Source organism: Sinocyclocheilus grahami, unplaced genomic scaffold, assembly GCF_001515645.1.
Source record: "Sinocyclocheilus grahami isolate Dianchi unplaced genomic scaffold, SAMN03320097.WGS_v1.1 scaffold1139.1, whole genome shotgun sequence".
NCBI classification, from domain to species: Eukaryota; Metazoa; Chordata; class Actinopteri; order Cypriniformes; family Cyprinidae; genus Sinocyclocheilus; species Sinocyclocheilus grahami.
This window is the reverse complement of record NW_015506318.1, coordinates 117,527-131,872: the sequence shown is the minus strand read 5'-3', so window position 1 is coordinate 131,872 and position 14,346 is coordinate 117,527. Positions and strand designations below refer to the sequence as shown.

The window sequence follows — 14,346 nt, the reverse complement described above, 5'->3', positions numbered from 1 at the left end:
TTTTTGTAAGAAAAATATCCATATTCAAAACTTAATAATCCCTTTAATGTAGCTTGTGCTCACTGTTGTAAACTCACATGCGCCGGTGAGTCTCGTGAAAACCAACGTTTGTTTACAGGAGCAAAGGAAGCAAAGTTTCCTTACTTTAGCAAAGGAAAACCAGTCTCCTCTTGGCTTATATCGAAATCCTCCGACATTCTTCTTTACAAATCCTCGTTTTGTACTTCTAATTCTTGACAGTTGTTTTGTTTTGATCTCTCCCCTGTGTTTCCGCGTGTGTCACTTCTGAACGGCATCATTCCCCCGGAACTGCTTCTGTTTACAACAGTGCTAGATTCAAGTGATTATTACGTTTTGAATATGGATATTTTTCTTACAAAAACGCATCGATTCGCTACAGAAGGCCTTTGTTCACCCCCCGGAGCCGTGTGAGACGATTTATATTTAAGTTCTTTTGGACTGAAGCAATGCAACACCCGCTGAGTGTTTTGTACTTCTAATTCTTGACAGTTGTTTTGTTTTGATCTCTCCCCTGTGTTTCCGCGTGTGTCACTTCTGAACGGCATCATTCCCCCGGAACTGCTTCTGTTTACAACAGTGCTAGATTCAAGTGATTATTACGTTTTGAATATGGATATTTTTCTTACAAAAACGCATCGATTCGCTACAGAAGGCCTTTGTTCACCCCCCGGAGCCGTGTGAGACGATTTATATTTAAGTTCTTTTGGACTGAAGCAATGCAACACCCGCTGAGTGGTTGCAATTTTTAATAGAACTCCGACTGGATTCGTCTGAAAGAAGAAAGTCAGATACACCTAGGATGCGTCGGGGGTGAGTAAAACACAGCCTAATTTTCATTTTTGGGTGAACTAACCCTTTAAAGTATAAAGGTCACAGAAAAATAGAAAGCATTTGATAATAATGTAAAAAATAATTAATGAACAGATACTGTATAAGGCAGCAGATGAAGTGACAAGTGAGATAATCAGCTGTTTATTCTTGCATAACAATTGGCAAGATTAGATTAACAAGCTCCTCCCAAACCTTTGTTTAGAACTCTATTTTTTTAACAAACACTGAAACAGAATGTTACAATGAGGAATACTAATACAGTGATGCTTTCAAAGCATCACTGTAGATAAATGTAAAACAAAACTTCTAACGAAGGACAGAAACATTGAGGCTACAGTAAATGAGTCGGTGGATATAGGATGACAGAGAGACAAACTGCAAGGAGTCTTTTGGGCTGACCTCGGCTATTCTTAGGCCGTGTAAGAAGGAAGAGAAACTAAGAATTTAAAGTGGTCCCTTAAAGCACCTGCTGACAGCACTCAACCTGTATCCCATTGCCTATCAATAATCTCAGGGCTTCTGCACATAACTTAAACTCTCAGTAATGAGAACAGCTTTACTTCTCAAGCACAAGCACTTCTTTTTATTTGTATTCACTAGGAAAACATTCTGTAGCCTGTCTAAAGGGACTCGTATAAGCAAAGCAATAGCGTTCAGGCTAATACTGTGGCTAATCCATTCAGAATTACCGCAGCGCTAATGCCATTCATGTCTGTTGTGCGACTGAATGGTGGACCTAGCATCAGGTGGATGGACTATTTATAACCTAAACGTAATAGCCTCTAGCTTTAGACAAATCTGTCTATTGTTACGCCAGGTGGTTCAGCAGACGTATTTGACACAGTTAGCTTTAACAAGCTTGCTCAGCTCAGGCAATATAAACAAACGCAAAGCTAATGACATTCTAAACTAGTTTCTAAAAGAAACAAATTGTGTACTTTCAGATTGAATGAGAGTTACATAATTTTCAGTAGTTTTTCAGTAATGCTAGCAACAAAAGCATGATTATTTGTTGAATAATCTAGTCAGTCGGTCATTATCACTAAATTGCAACCTAGACAAAGAGATCAGAATCATCCTGAAGGGTTTTATTTTGCGGTAATGACTGACTATAGACTTATTCACCAAATAAATAAACTTGAAGAAAGATACCAGAGATACATGAAGTTATAAGAGATATATGAAAGTAGCACAGTTATGTAGGGTCTATAATTTAATATTTGACTAGCAAATGCTGCAATTAACCAATAAAGTAAATACAAACTGAGAATAACATCTACTGTAGAGGTGTATTATGAAGTTAAACTTCTACATGAACATAAAAATGTTCAGTTTTCATTCATTCTCCATCTCCCGCACAAAAACACATTGCCTCCTTTTATGAGATGCCACACACATCTCTCGCTTACGTAATCAAAAATAGTAAAAACAATAGACTGAACTCAAATGACAGCATAGGATTAAACGTCCAACTCTTTGCTATGTGGTTCAGACAGAAATAAAAGTTCACCTAACCCATGTCTCTGAGTGCTCTCAGCTCAGATAGTCATATTCTCAAAGCCCCAGTTTGTGGATTTCCTGCTCCCTCACCTTTACTGGTCATTTTGGAATCTTCATGGGCCGATCCCTCTCTCGCCTGTGTCTATGTCCCTGTGTCCCTGATCTTCTCTGAAAACCCCTCAAGCTGTTTTTGGCTGGGTCTGCTCTGTCAGCAGCCCCCCGGCCCAACAACCCAAAAATAAATCTGCACAATTGTGCCTGCCCCATTAAAGAAGACAGAGGCCGTTATACTGACAAATACACTCATTCACAAATACACTGTACAAACTGTACATCTACATGTGATCAGTTCAGACAAATTAATGATGTAATACCACTTTAAATCTAATATCTACACTTGATTTTAGTATAATATATATACTAGATTTGACTCATCCTACAACTACTGTTATAAAGAAGACAAATCATACTAACGCATACTAAAAATGTTCAAACACTGTTTAATCATTAAAATAATCATACTCATGCACCACCCTATACTCTGTTCAATATAATTCTTTACAGAATATTGCAGTTCTATTCTCACTTTCCTTTCTTCTTTTCAAATTGCACATTTTCATCGGCTTACTGGTTAAGTAACATCTACCACAGGAAGCTTCTCAGGTTATGGATTTCACAAGGCGTGTCTGTTTAAGGTGGTTCTAATGTTTATTCTAAATTTGGAAAAGATGTTATGCACAAAACAGTTGGACACAGGTTTTACATGCAAATATGTTTACACTACAAAAAGTCAAATTAAAAATCTAATGTGAAGGGATAGTTCATCCAAAAACGAGAACTCCAAAGCAGTATGAAGCCCATTTGAAACACCATTGACTTTCATTTTATGGAAAAAGAGGTCACACTTTATTTTAAGGTTCAATTCGCGCTATTAACAAACCATTAACTATGACTTTTGCCTCAATGAACTCCTAATTTGCTGCTTGTTAATAGTTAGTAAGGTAGTTGTTAAAGCTGCAGTTTGTAAGTTTTGCCTCTTTGTCGCCATCTCTGTTTGAAAACCTGCAATTGCAGCTGTGAGCGGAATTATCTTCCTTGCGTGGGTTGTGCTCCGGCTCGGCTCCAGCACGGATGAATCTAATGTTCTGACGAGTATGTGTGGCAGTCAGTCACCGCACCGGTGTGGATATTTACTGTACTTCGCAATCACTGATTCTAGCCTACATCTTGGAATATGACCCAAATAAGAATTTTCACCGGATATTGTCATCTGAACAAGTAAGTAACAAGTCTGCCACGTTTGTTCTGACCAACTGAGCAAAAAATGCATTACCATAAATCTCGCTACCAATGGTGATTAAATCTAAAGATCGGTTAGCTCATATCACATCAAACCATTCACATTATTATTATTGTTATACTTTATTCTCAAATGGTTAATGTTAACAACATCAGCATGGGTGACTATGAGTATAGTGTGTATTAGCGAGTAGATTTCAATTTCTGCACAGTCTAATCTAATTGTCATACTCTTCGAATGTCATATAAAGCAAATTATGCTCCCTTCGACCTGGTTTTCTTTAAAATACAAATCTTTGTAATACCATTCTATTTGTAATCAGAAGCACATTTAAAACTGGAATATAATTTAATTTCATTCACATGTGTTTCATAAACACATAATCCTTTATGGATTACAATCCTCCATCAAAATGATACATTTAATTATTCTGGCTGCTGTGAGAAAAGGCTATAAACGATCCGCCACCTGCAGGATCCTCACATGCGATAGCCTAGTAGACGGGACAACTTATTTATGTTTACAGACGTGACGTAATGACGCAGTGCATGCTCGAATTTCCCGCGAAAACCTACACGTACCACTCAAATTAGAAAACATTATTATAAACTGACCATTGTGAATCAGGCTAAAGTAAGGCGATAGCTTCGAACACTGGCTGGTTATGTACTTGCTCAAATATTGATTTTGCAGCTTTAAATTAAAAAGTATTAACTTGGAAGGTTTTGGAAGAATATTTGGAATGTGGAAAGATAACAGCATTTTCACTTTTGGATGAAATATCCTTTTAAGAAATGTTTTTTGATATGCTTTCCAATAAAGATACCTAAAAATCCTTGATACATTTAACTGAAAAGTATAATTTTTGTTTTCACATACTGTATCTTGAATACAAGTATTTTTTTGTGTCTTAAAGTTTTTTGTATGATCTACTTACTAATAAATTAATTCTATTTTAGGTAACACTTTATTTCGATAGTCCACTTTAAACATTCTATTAACAGTAAGTAACTTTGCAACTACATGTCAACTAGTAGTTAGTAGAGTATTAGTAGACTGTCTGCTTAATATCTTCTAACACTTTCTTTGTCAACTTATTCTACTGACCCTAAACCTACCCTAACAGTCTACTCTGAGAGTTAGTAGACATGTAGTTGCAAATTAATGATAATTAGTTGACATGTAGTTGACATGTAATTACAAAGTTACTTATAGTTAGTAGAATGTCTAAAGTGGACTATCGAAATAAAGTGTAACCCTATTTTATTATTGTTATTATTATTTTCCCTTCCCCCCATTGCTCCATGTTGCGTGCTTTCTGTGGAGAACAATGTATTTTAGTTTTTTTTAGCAAAAAATAAATAAATCAATAAACAATATTTTTGGCAGTGTACATGTAAGTGGTTTGTGAATGTACTTTGAGAATTAGTGAATAAATAGATCTATTGTGCACTTTTAACGTGTTATATGTTCTTAAAGTGCATCTGTTTCTGTTTCTACAGATTACTGTGATGTGTAATTGACTGTGAACATCTGTTGTTCTGGATGATGACAATTTCTGTATTGTGTTTACGTTACGTTTTGGACACAGAAGGCTCTTTACAGTCAATATTCTTCAGTGCACATGAGAATGCATTTTGCCACCGCCCTTCTAACCTCCACGCTGGAAGCACATGCCAACCATAATGGCTCTGAGCTGAATGGCACATACAGGGAGCATGACTCTGCTTTTACTGCTCTGTGTGCAATAATGAAGACAGACCGGCCAGGAATCCACTCAGTGGCATCAGCCCATTACAGTTCAGCCCCTGGAGTGTGTTACCATGGCGATGGAAAATGTATTCTCCAATAAAACACCAGCATTTGTCTTCACATGTGGGAAGCCTGTGCTTCTCGTGAACAAGAGAAACCATATCCCTGGGATCTGTTTTACATATTGACATATTGACTGATTAAGTGCTGTCAGAAACGACCAGGCTTTAAAGAATATGGCATTTATAGCAGTCTTGGCGAAACAGGGAGCAGATAATTGACTATAAAGATGGGAAGCGATGTTTAACCTGCTATCTGGATGCAAACTGTTGGCCCCTCTGTTAAGTTGAGAGTGGAGTAGCACTGCTTACAGAGCTGTTCTTCCTGAGTGTTTCGTCCTTTGGCAGGAGGCGTTGTGTGTGACTGCTCCACCATCTGCAGGGTGGCGGTGGTTTCCGTGGCAACAGAAGGGTTTGACCCATGAAGCTGTGGTACTGCAGACATAATTCACAATTAATCACCATGATACTATCTGGATGACACTGATTCTATGGTGAATGAACATTTTATTCAGTATATATATTTGCTTATACTATTGTAAATAATTTATGAATAATTTTATTTATAATTATTTTCATTATTTAATGTGATTATAGTAATCATTCTTTTTAACGAATTATCCATAATGGTATAAAAAATTTTTTTTTATAAAAAATGAAATACATATCTTCACACATGTAATTTTTTTAAATGATGTAAAAATATTTTAATGAATAAATTATATTTTATTTTTATTATAAAAATATATAATTCTAAAGGAGATTAAATTACATTTTTAAAAGTATTAAAAAGTAAAATACTTATATACACATTCTTTTGTAATTTGTCATTTTTATTTTAAAATAAAATACAATTTTATTAGTAATTATTTATTAATTAAAACAAAAAATTTACATTTACAGTTTGTGATTTATTTATTTTGTGTATATTGACACACATAAACACACATTATTTAAAGATGCAATTTTATTAATTATGTAAAATTTGTATTAATAAATAATTAACAATAACATTTTATTTTAAAATAAATAATTCTACATATACAATCAATAGATTAATAATCAACATTTAAAAAAAATATGTATACTTGCCAAATCAGAAAGCCTGCTTTAGATTCCATCATTCAGGGTGTTGTTAGTAGTTACTACAGACTTCCTATGTGGTTGTTCAGGTATTTTAGTGCATTGCTATGCTTTTCATTTAGGTTTTCTGGGTGGTTTCTTACTGGCCAAAGACTAAAGTCTCTACGATTTTCTGGCCAGATCAGGTCCCTTTAATTCAAGTCAGTGTCTGCTTTGAACCTAGCTATTTTAAAATGCATCATGCACACATGCGAACACACACATTTGTTTACATTTTGTATGCATAAGCACCTGTTATTTGCTCATCTTGATGACTGCATGTTAAGTTGTATGTTTGGATGCCTGAGATCTCCTCCGTTGCTTCCCATGTCCTTGTGTCTTTATCCTGAAACTCCTCCACCCTGTGAGTCTGTGGATCTAGAGTCCACTGCAGGCTCTCCTCCTCCGTGTCTCCCTCCCCTTCTACAGTCAAGAAGGCATGAGGGTCCCAATCCACAGCAGGGGAGTCCGGAGGTCCCTGGGTCTCCAGAGTGTCCATGCGGAGCAGTGAACCGCGGCCGCCCCTCCCGCCAGTCCTGCGGCGCCCCGAGTCTCTCCGCGATGAGCCGTCGCTCTCGGAGAAGGCAATGTAGGAGAAGGTGAGCTCAAAGGAGTTCTGACGTGGTGTGCCCCACACGGAAGAGCTGCTGAGACATGCGTCATCATCCTCCAGGCCTTCATCGTCGTCAGACCATTCCCTGGCCGTCTGCAGTTCTGGGAAGTCGGACTCCTCATTTCCACCTAAGGAAAAATCTTTTATGATTAGGGCTATGCAGATGATGGCTCTTTAAGGGACAGTTCACCCATAAATGAAAATTACCCCATGATTTACTCACCCTCAAGCCATCATCCTAGGTGTACATGACTTTCATCTTTCAGATGAACACAATCTGAGTTATTTTTAAAAATGTCCTGGCTCTTCCAAGCTTTATAATGGCAGTGAATGGGTGTTGAGATTTTGAAATCCAAAGAAGTGCATCCATCCATCATAAAAAGTGCAATTTGTAAAGAAAAATGTCAGAGGATTTTGATATAAGCCAAGAGGAGACTGGTTTTCCTTTGCATGTAAACAAAACTTAGTTCTCACGTGACTAGCATATTCTCACCGGAGCTTACGCTATGCCTACGTCATCCACTGGAACGCCACTCTCTCGTGAACACTTGTACAGCAGTTAGCGGAAGCTAGACATTACGGTTTATAAGGTTGGAAATATGGTTATTTTCCTTGCACAAATGCATCGATTCGCTTCAGGAGGCCTTTACTAACCCCCCAGAGCCATGTGGAAAACTTTTTATGATGGATGGACGCACTTTATTGGACTTCAAAATATCAACACCCATTCACTGCCATTATAAAGCTTGGAAGAGCATGGGCATTTTTTTATATAACTATGATTATATTCATCTGAAAAAATAAAGTCATATACACATAGGTTGGCTTGAGGGTGAGTAAATCATGGGGTAATTTTCATTTTGGGTGAACTATCCCTTTAAGGGGCTATAACAGATGTGGATATCAGGAAAACATGCAAATATAACTGAAGCACTCATATATTTGAATGTGTGTAAATATACTGTATATGAAAATATTACCATCTGAGCAGGGAGGCGTGGAGTCAGGTGTTGAGCTCACTGTTCCGAATTCCTCTGAAGTGAGAGAGCAATAAATGATCCTCAAATTAAGGGAATCACTTGAAATTTTACTGTCCTAGTGTTTATTATTATTATTATTCCTAATATATTTCCATTAACTGGTCAGCAAAGAACACAGCAAGAATTCTGCAGCAATTTTAAGTAAAATGTGGAAATTGTCCAGCGATGTGTCTATTTTCATCATGATCTGTTCAATACAGATGCGTATAAAAATTCAGCTTGTAAAGTTTATATGAAACTAATTCTACACGGCATAAAATATGTTAAAGGAATAGTTCACACAAAAAGAATACAAAATTGCTGAAAATTGACTAACTCTCAGGTCATCCAAGATGTAGATGATTTGTTGTTTCTTCATCAGAACAGATTTGGAGAAATGTAGCATTACATCACTTGCTCATCAACAGATCCTCTACAGTGAATGGGTGCCGTCAGAATGAGAGTCCAAACAGCTGATAAAAACATCACAATAATTCACAAGTTATCCACATAACTTTAATCCATCCATTAACGTCTTGTGAAGTGAAAAGATGCATGTTTGTAAGAAATTATGACGGCACCCATTCACTGCCATTCACTGTGTATATTATACTAGTTGCACTGGTGAATTATTCTTTTTTTTTTAATAATACATTTGAAATAATTTAATTAGGATTTTTTTTTTAATACAAAAAATAGCGTAAAAATTTATTGCACAAAATAAGCTACATAAATTAACATAATGAATATGAAATTATGGCTATGCAAATTGGAAATGCTGATTAAAATTATAGTATTATAGTGCTGTTCTGTGGAGTATAAATTCAGCAACATAGACTTTTATGTCTCATGTGTGTGTGTGTGTGTGTGTGTGTGTGTGTGTGTGTGTAAAATGTCTGTCTCTCTATAAGGCTTAATTTAAAAGTCTAATGAGGCTTTTGTTTGTGTCCACTGCCTTCAGCAGAGCCAAAGCCTCATGGGTTGTGAGGTACTCTAGCAAATGAGAAATGCTCACGTGGTCTATCAGCTACTGTACATCACGATGTAGAACGAGTGCAGCAGCACACACAGGTTCACATACAGACAAATTAATACAAATCAAACTACAATTAAAGACATATATATTTTGATATAATGTGTATCGCTATAGTTTTTTTATATATTTTTGTTTTCAATAATTTCAATGTTATTTAGTATTATGTAATAACGATATTATTAAAAAATTTATTTAAATATTTAAAAATAAAGGTTTATTTTAAAGCAGCAATAATTCATTTTTCATAGCTGTGGAGACTAGGGCTAGTTGTCACATGCTCCAATTACACAACTGTGTGTTTTCTTTAGTAGTGGCTTTGTATGTTGGTTTCAAGCCCCAAAACTTAAATAGAATTTTGTTTTCTGAATTTTATCAAAAAGTGAACCCAATAAAAAAAATCATAAAACACACTGACATAGGTTGCATCAGGCAAACTTTTTTGTTGTTTTAATTGTTTTATGGTTTAAATTTAGCTGAAAATGTAATTGAAGTTACCCTGTATAGTGCAACAATTTGCCTTTCTCATACAATGTGTGCTCGGTGTGTCTTTTTCTGGCGAATAATGATTTAATAGCTTTCAATGTAGTCAAGACTTTCAAATATGTCTTGACAATAAAGCAAAAACAGCTGAGTAATTCATTGTAAATATCAAAAAAATCATTTGACACTATTTTAAATATAAAAAGATAGTATGTGATTATGTTCTTTATCTCTTCGGTAAGCATTCGATGAAAAGAACCAGTTTGTGTCAGAGTAACTTGATGAATGGAACAGACAAGGCCGAAGCCTGGCACGAGCTTAGCGTTTCCGGGAGCGTTTTATCGAAACCTAACAGAACCACCGACCGGGCGGGTCACGTGAAGTGCGGCCTTTAAAGCCTGCAAAGATTCACGCCTCTCAAGATGGGCTTGTCCAATGAGGAAGTCCGGAATCTCAAGTGGGAGTTCTGAGATACTGGGGCATTTTTATGGCCCTTTGTTTGAAAGCATGGTAATTTGCATATGAAACTTGTATAACAATTATTAAAGACTCTTAGAACACTAATATGTTGCGTAGGTGTAAACATACGATATACACTCTCAATTAGATCATCCGAATACGAATTCATAGATACTAAACATGGTAGAGTTATATATATGTAAGCTAACAGGAGTGTGTTTCGATTATAAGCCTGCATAACAGTATACAATTTCAAAGACAAAATACACGATGACAATAATATACCCAATGACCTGAAGGATCATGTGTGTTCATTCAAAGAAAGGTTTTCCTATTAATTAATTAGCAAAGAAAAGTCCTTCCCTTGTGGATTTTCCCTATGGGCAAGGAAGCGATTTTCTTCACCTAAATTCCAGGAGGTCGTAAATGTATCGGGTGTCAGGGTTACCATGGAACCAGGGGCCTGTTCAGCTTCCTGGGGTGTTACAGAGTATTTGTTAAATCTAGCTAACAAAATATGTATTGTGTGTTTGAGTGGTCCAGACGCTACAGCTTTCACTGGAGTGGTACTTTTTCAAAAGGTACACTTTTGCACATTTACACTTTAGATAAGGTACCAATATAGAGTCTTTACAGGTACAAAGGTTTACCTTTTGAAAAGGTACTGCCCCAGTGACAGATTTTGTACCTTTTTTTAATACTTTATTCATGTAATTGTGAAATTGTAGCTTACAGTCAAGTAAACATTATTATATAAAAAGTGTAAGGGTAACATAGCCTACAAACACAAAAAAAAGGGAATCTCTGAACAAGTCAGTGTGTCTGTTATGTAATCGTAGTTACGCTGGTTTTGAATGTCAGGGTCGTGAAATGCCCTCGCTAACTTTAATCACCCATTGTGTATAAATGGCTCAAATCCAAACGTCACACACCTACGTTGCTTAAATACAGGTAATCTGCAAGCCTTCCAAGAACTGGGCCTTCCTAAGGAGGACAATTCCTACTATTCATAAAGACAGTTACCTTAAGAGACATGCTAACTGGCTATTTAACAATTCAGACTACCATTTTACTCTTTCAAAAAAAGCATAGTAGTGAAACACAATGTTTACTTAGCAGTGAATTAGGAGTTTGTGTGACAACATTTGGTTCTTACTGGCGATTAGGCAGTTGGAAGAACAAAATGATAAAAACTATTGCTGGACAACGATTAATCGCGATTAATTGCATCCAAAATAAAGGTTTGAGTGTACATATATGTGTGTGTACTGTGTATATTTGAAGACACACATATACAGTATCTATTTAGAAAATATTTACATGTATGAATATATTTATATTTATATTCATATAATTTATATTATATATTTAATATATAAACATTACATATTTTTCTAAATATATGCATGCATACGTGTATATTTATTAAAGCAATAAGCCCTAAGAAGCCGTGGTTTACAGTGATTTTATAACAGCTGGGGCGTTGTTACCCCCTTATACAGTGCAGTAAGACAAAATATATATATATTTTTATTAAAGATGACTAATAACAGTGATGCTTTCCATACCACTACACTAGCTAAATAATAATAATAATAATAATAATAATAACAGTAAAACAAATAAATAAATAAAAACTTTATATACACATACGAAAAAAAAAATATTAAGAGGCCACTTGGACATTCTCAGTTTCTCTAGATTTAGTAGGGTTTAGTTTGAGTAAAATGTTAATATTTGTTTTATTCTATAAAGGTCTGATAACATTTCTTCCAAATTCCAAATAAAAATATGATCATTTAGAGTTTGCTTGTGTTTTCATTTGTTGTGATTGAAAAGCAGGGTTATTCCACAAAATATTGATTTCTTAACTCTTCTGAAGTTAAAAAAGTGGTATTGTGTTGTCTAAAAATGAGTAATCTTTTTTGTCATTTTGACCAAATGTAAATGTATGTTCTAAATGACAACATTTTTATTTAAAATCTGGAGGAAATTTGGAAGAAAATGGGAGAAAAGCGCAACATACCATTTCTTCTGAAGGGACTAGCGATCTACTAAGATTTTTTTCAATGCTAATCATATCAATAATTTAATAATAATGTAATTCCATTACAACTTGATCTTTGTTCTTAAGTATTAAAACATTTACATTTAAGCTTTTAAATCAATTTTAAAAAGTGTTACAACAGTGGTTATCATCTCAAAATGCAGAATTTGTCCAAGACAAGTCCAATATAATGAATCACAAACTGGGGTCCATGGAACAAAAGGTCAAAGAAAGAGTGTAAAAACTGTAAAAATAAATTAATAATGATAATAATAAATAAGTTATTCATTCAGCTTTCTAAGCCCTTCATTTTTAAATACTTTTGTTCTATTGAACAATAAGATTTCATATTATATTTTACACACATTTAGAACTATTTTTCACAGTGTAAATAAATGTATACTGCGTCTTTCACCGTATAAATGAGCCTTTCTATATACAACATACCAAAAAAATAAAAAAACTTCTGATGTAATGTATTAATCGGAAGTAATGGAAATAACAAGCGTTCCTCAAGTAGGTTGGTTACTGAGCAGGCCTCATGTCACTGTGCTTGACCCTGTTATATGATTGTCTGATCAGGCTGTGTGACGGTGGATGAGGATGTAGACCAGGTCAAAGACGGCATCAGAGATGGCTTCCTCAACATAGACCGCCACATGCACACCCTGGCCCACAACGAAACCTGGGACCACAGCGGGTCGACAGCAACCGCTGTCATGATGTCTCCACGAAACATCTACTTCATCAACTGCGGCGATTCACGGACCTTCCTTTGCCGCGACGGCCAGGTGGTCTTCCACACAGAGGACCACAAACCTATCAACCCACGTGAGAAAGAGCGTATCCAGAATGCTGGCGGCTCCGTCACTCTGCAGCGCATCAACGGCTCGCTGGCCGTGTCCCGCGCCCTTGGTGACTTCGACTTTAAGGAGGTGGAATGGAGGACTCAGACCGAACAGCTGGTGTCTCCTGAACCGGAGGTGTACGAGCTAGAGCGAAGCCCAGAAGATGAGTTCCTGGTGGTGGCGTGTGATGGCGTCTGGGACGCCATCGGGAATGAGGAGCTTTGTGCATTTGTGCGCAACCGTCTGCAGGTCTGTGATGATCTGAGGGAGATCTGCTCACAGGTCATTGACCTCTGCCTTTATAAGGTTGGTAACAGCAGTGAGAGGATCCCATTGGCCATATGAATAAAGGGATAGTTCACCCAAAAATTCTGTCATTAATTACTCACCGTCATGTTGTTTCAAACCCGTAATACCTTCTTTCATCTTCGGAACACAATTTAAGATATTTTTTATGAAAAAACATGACAGTACCATGACGCAAGCATGTGGCAGCGCCGGTGCTGACCCAGATCTGGCGTGATGACGTTTCTGAAAAGGCACAACATAAATTAATATGCATTTATTTGGCATATGTTAAGTTATTCAGTCATTTAAACTGAACTATTGGGAAAAGATTAGATGTAGAAGTATTTCTTATCCTGTGGCTCCTAACATTAGTATCATTAACTAAAACTATTAAGATTGTTTTCAGTAACTGAAATAAAAATGAAATGGAATATAAAGATTAGATGAAAAAGTAGAAAAATGAAACAAATGTTCAGTACAGTCATCTAAACTTAAAACTAAAACTATTATAATTATTACTATGACACTATTATACTTTGTTTTCTTTAAAGGGGTCATATGATGCGATTTCAATTTTTCCTTTCTCTTTGGAGTGTTACAAGCTCTTGGTGCATAAAGAAGATCTGTAAAGTTGCAAAGACTAAAGTCTCAAATCCAAAGAGATATTCTTTATAAAAGTTCAGAGTCAACCACACCTACACCTGAATAGAATAGCGAAACTACTTTGTTTGGTCTTCCAAAAGAGGACGATATCTGCTTCGTCATGCCTGGAGCTGATCCGTGCTGGTTGCTGAGGAAATACTACAACTTTGCGCTGTGGATCGCCGGATCGGCTTTCACCGTGGACGAAGCGGAGTCCAGCCACGGGTCGTCAGATGTGGTTGCTGCAAGCCCACTGGACGCTCCTTTGCCGCCTCTGCTCACTCAGCCCGCCGGCCGTTCCTCACTTTATCCCCCGGCCTCTGCTCACT

The 14,346-nt window shown here is 36.4% G+C and overlaps 2 protein-coding genes across 4 annotated transcripts in view; one reads left to right on the top strand and one right to left on the bottom strand.

Annotated features, from left to right (window-relative positions):
- Positions 1 to 8,242, bottom strand: part of LOC107567274 (reticulon-3-like) — an 18,390-nt gene extending 10,148 nt beyond the window's left edge. The window contains exons 1-3 of one of the 2 annotated variants that reach the window (XM_016252917.1): positions 8,179 to 8,242; positions 6,838 to 7,326; positions 5,713 to 5,898 (exon numbers count right to left, since the gene is read on the bottom strand). In XM_016252917.1, the coding sequence (XP_016108403.1) occupies positions 5,713 to 5,898; positions 6,838 to 7,084 (433 nt within the window). In that variant the 5' untranslated portion in view covers positions 7,085 to 7,326; positions 8,179 to 8,242. The remainder of the gene's footprint in view (positions 1 to 5,712; positions 5,899 to 6,837; positions 7,327 to 8,178) is intronic. The other variant, XM_016252919.1, reaches the window with a different exon arrangement.
- Positions 8,243 to 12,783: 4,541 nt separating this feature from the next.
- The window catches only part of LOC107567276 (protein phosphatase 1A-like), a 24,904-nt gene continuing 23,341 nt past the window's right edge, over positions 12,784 to 14,346 (top strand). For both annotated transcript variants that reach the window (XR_001606618.1, XM_016252921.1), the window contains exon 1: positions 12,784 to 13,393. Coding sequence is in view for 1 of the 2 variants with exons in the window: in XM_016252921.1 (XP_016108407.1) it covers positions 12,899 to 13,393 (495 nt within the window). In the remaining variant the exon portion in view is untranslated. The remainder of the gene's footprint in view (positions 13,394 to 14,346) is intronic.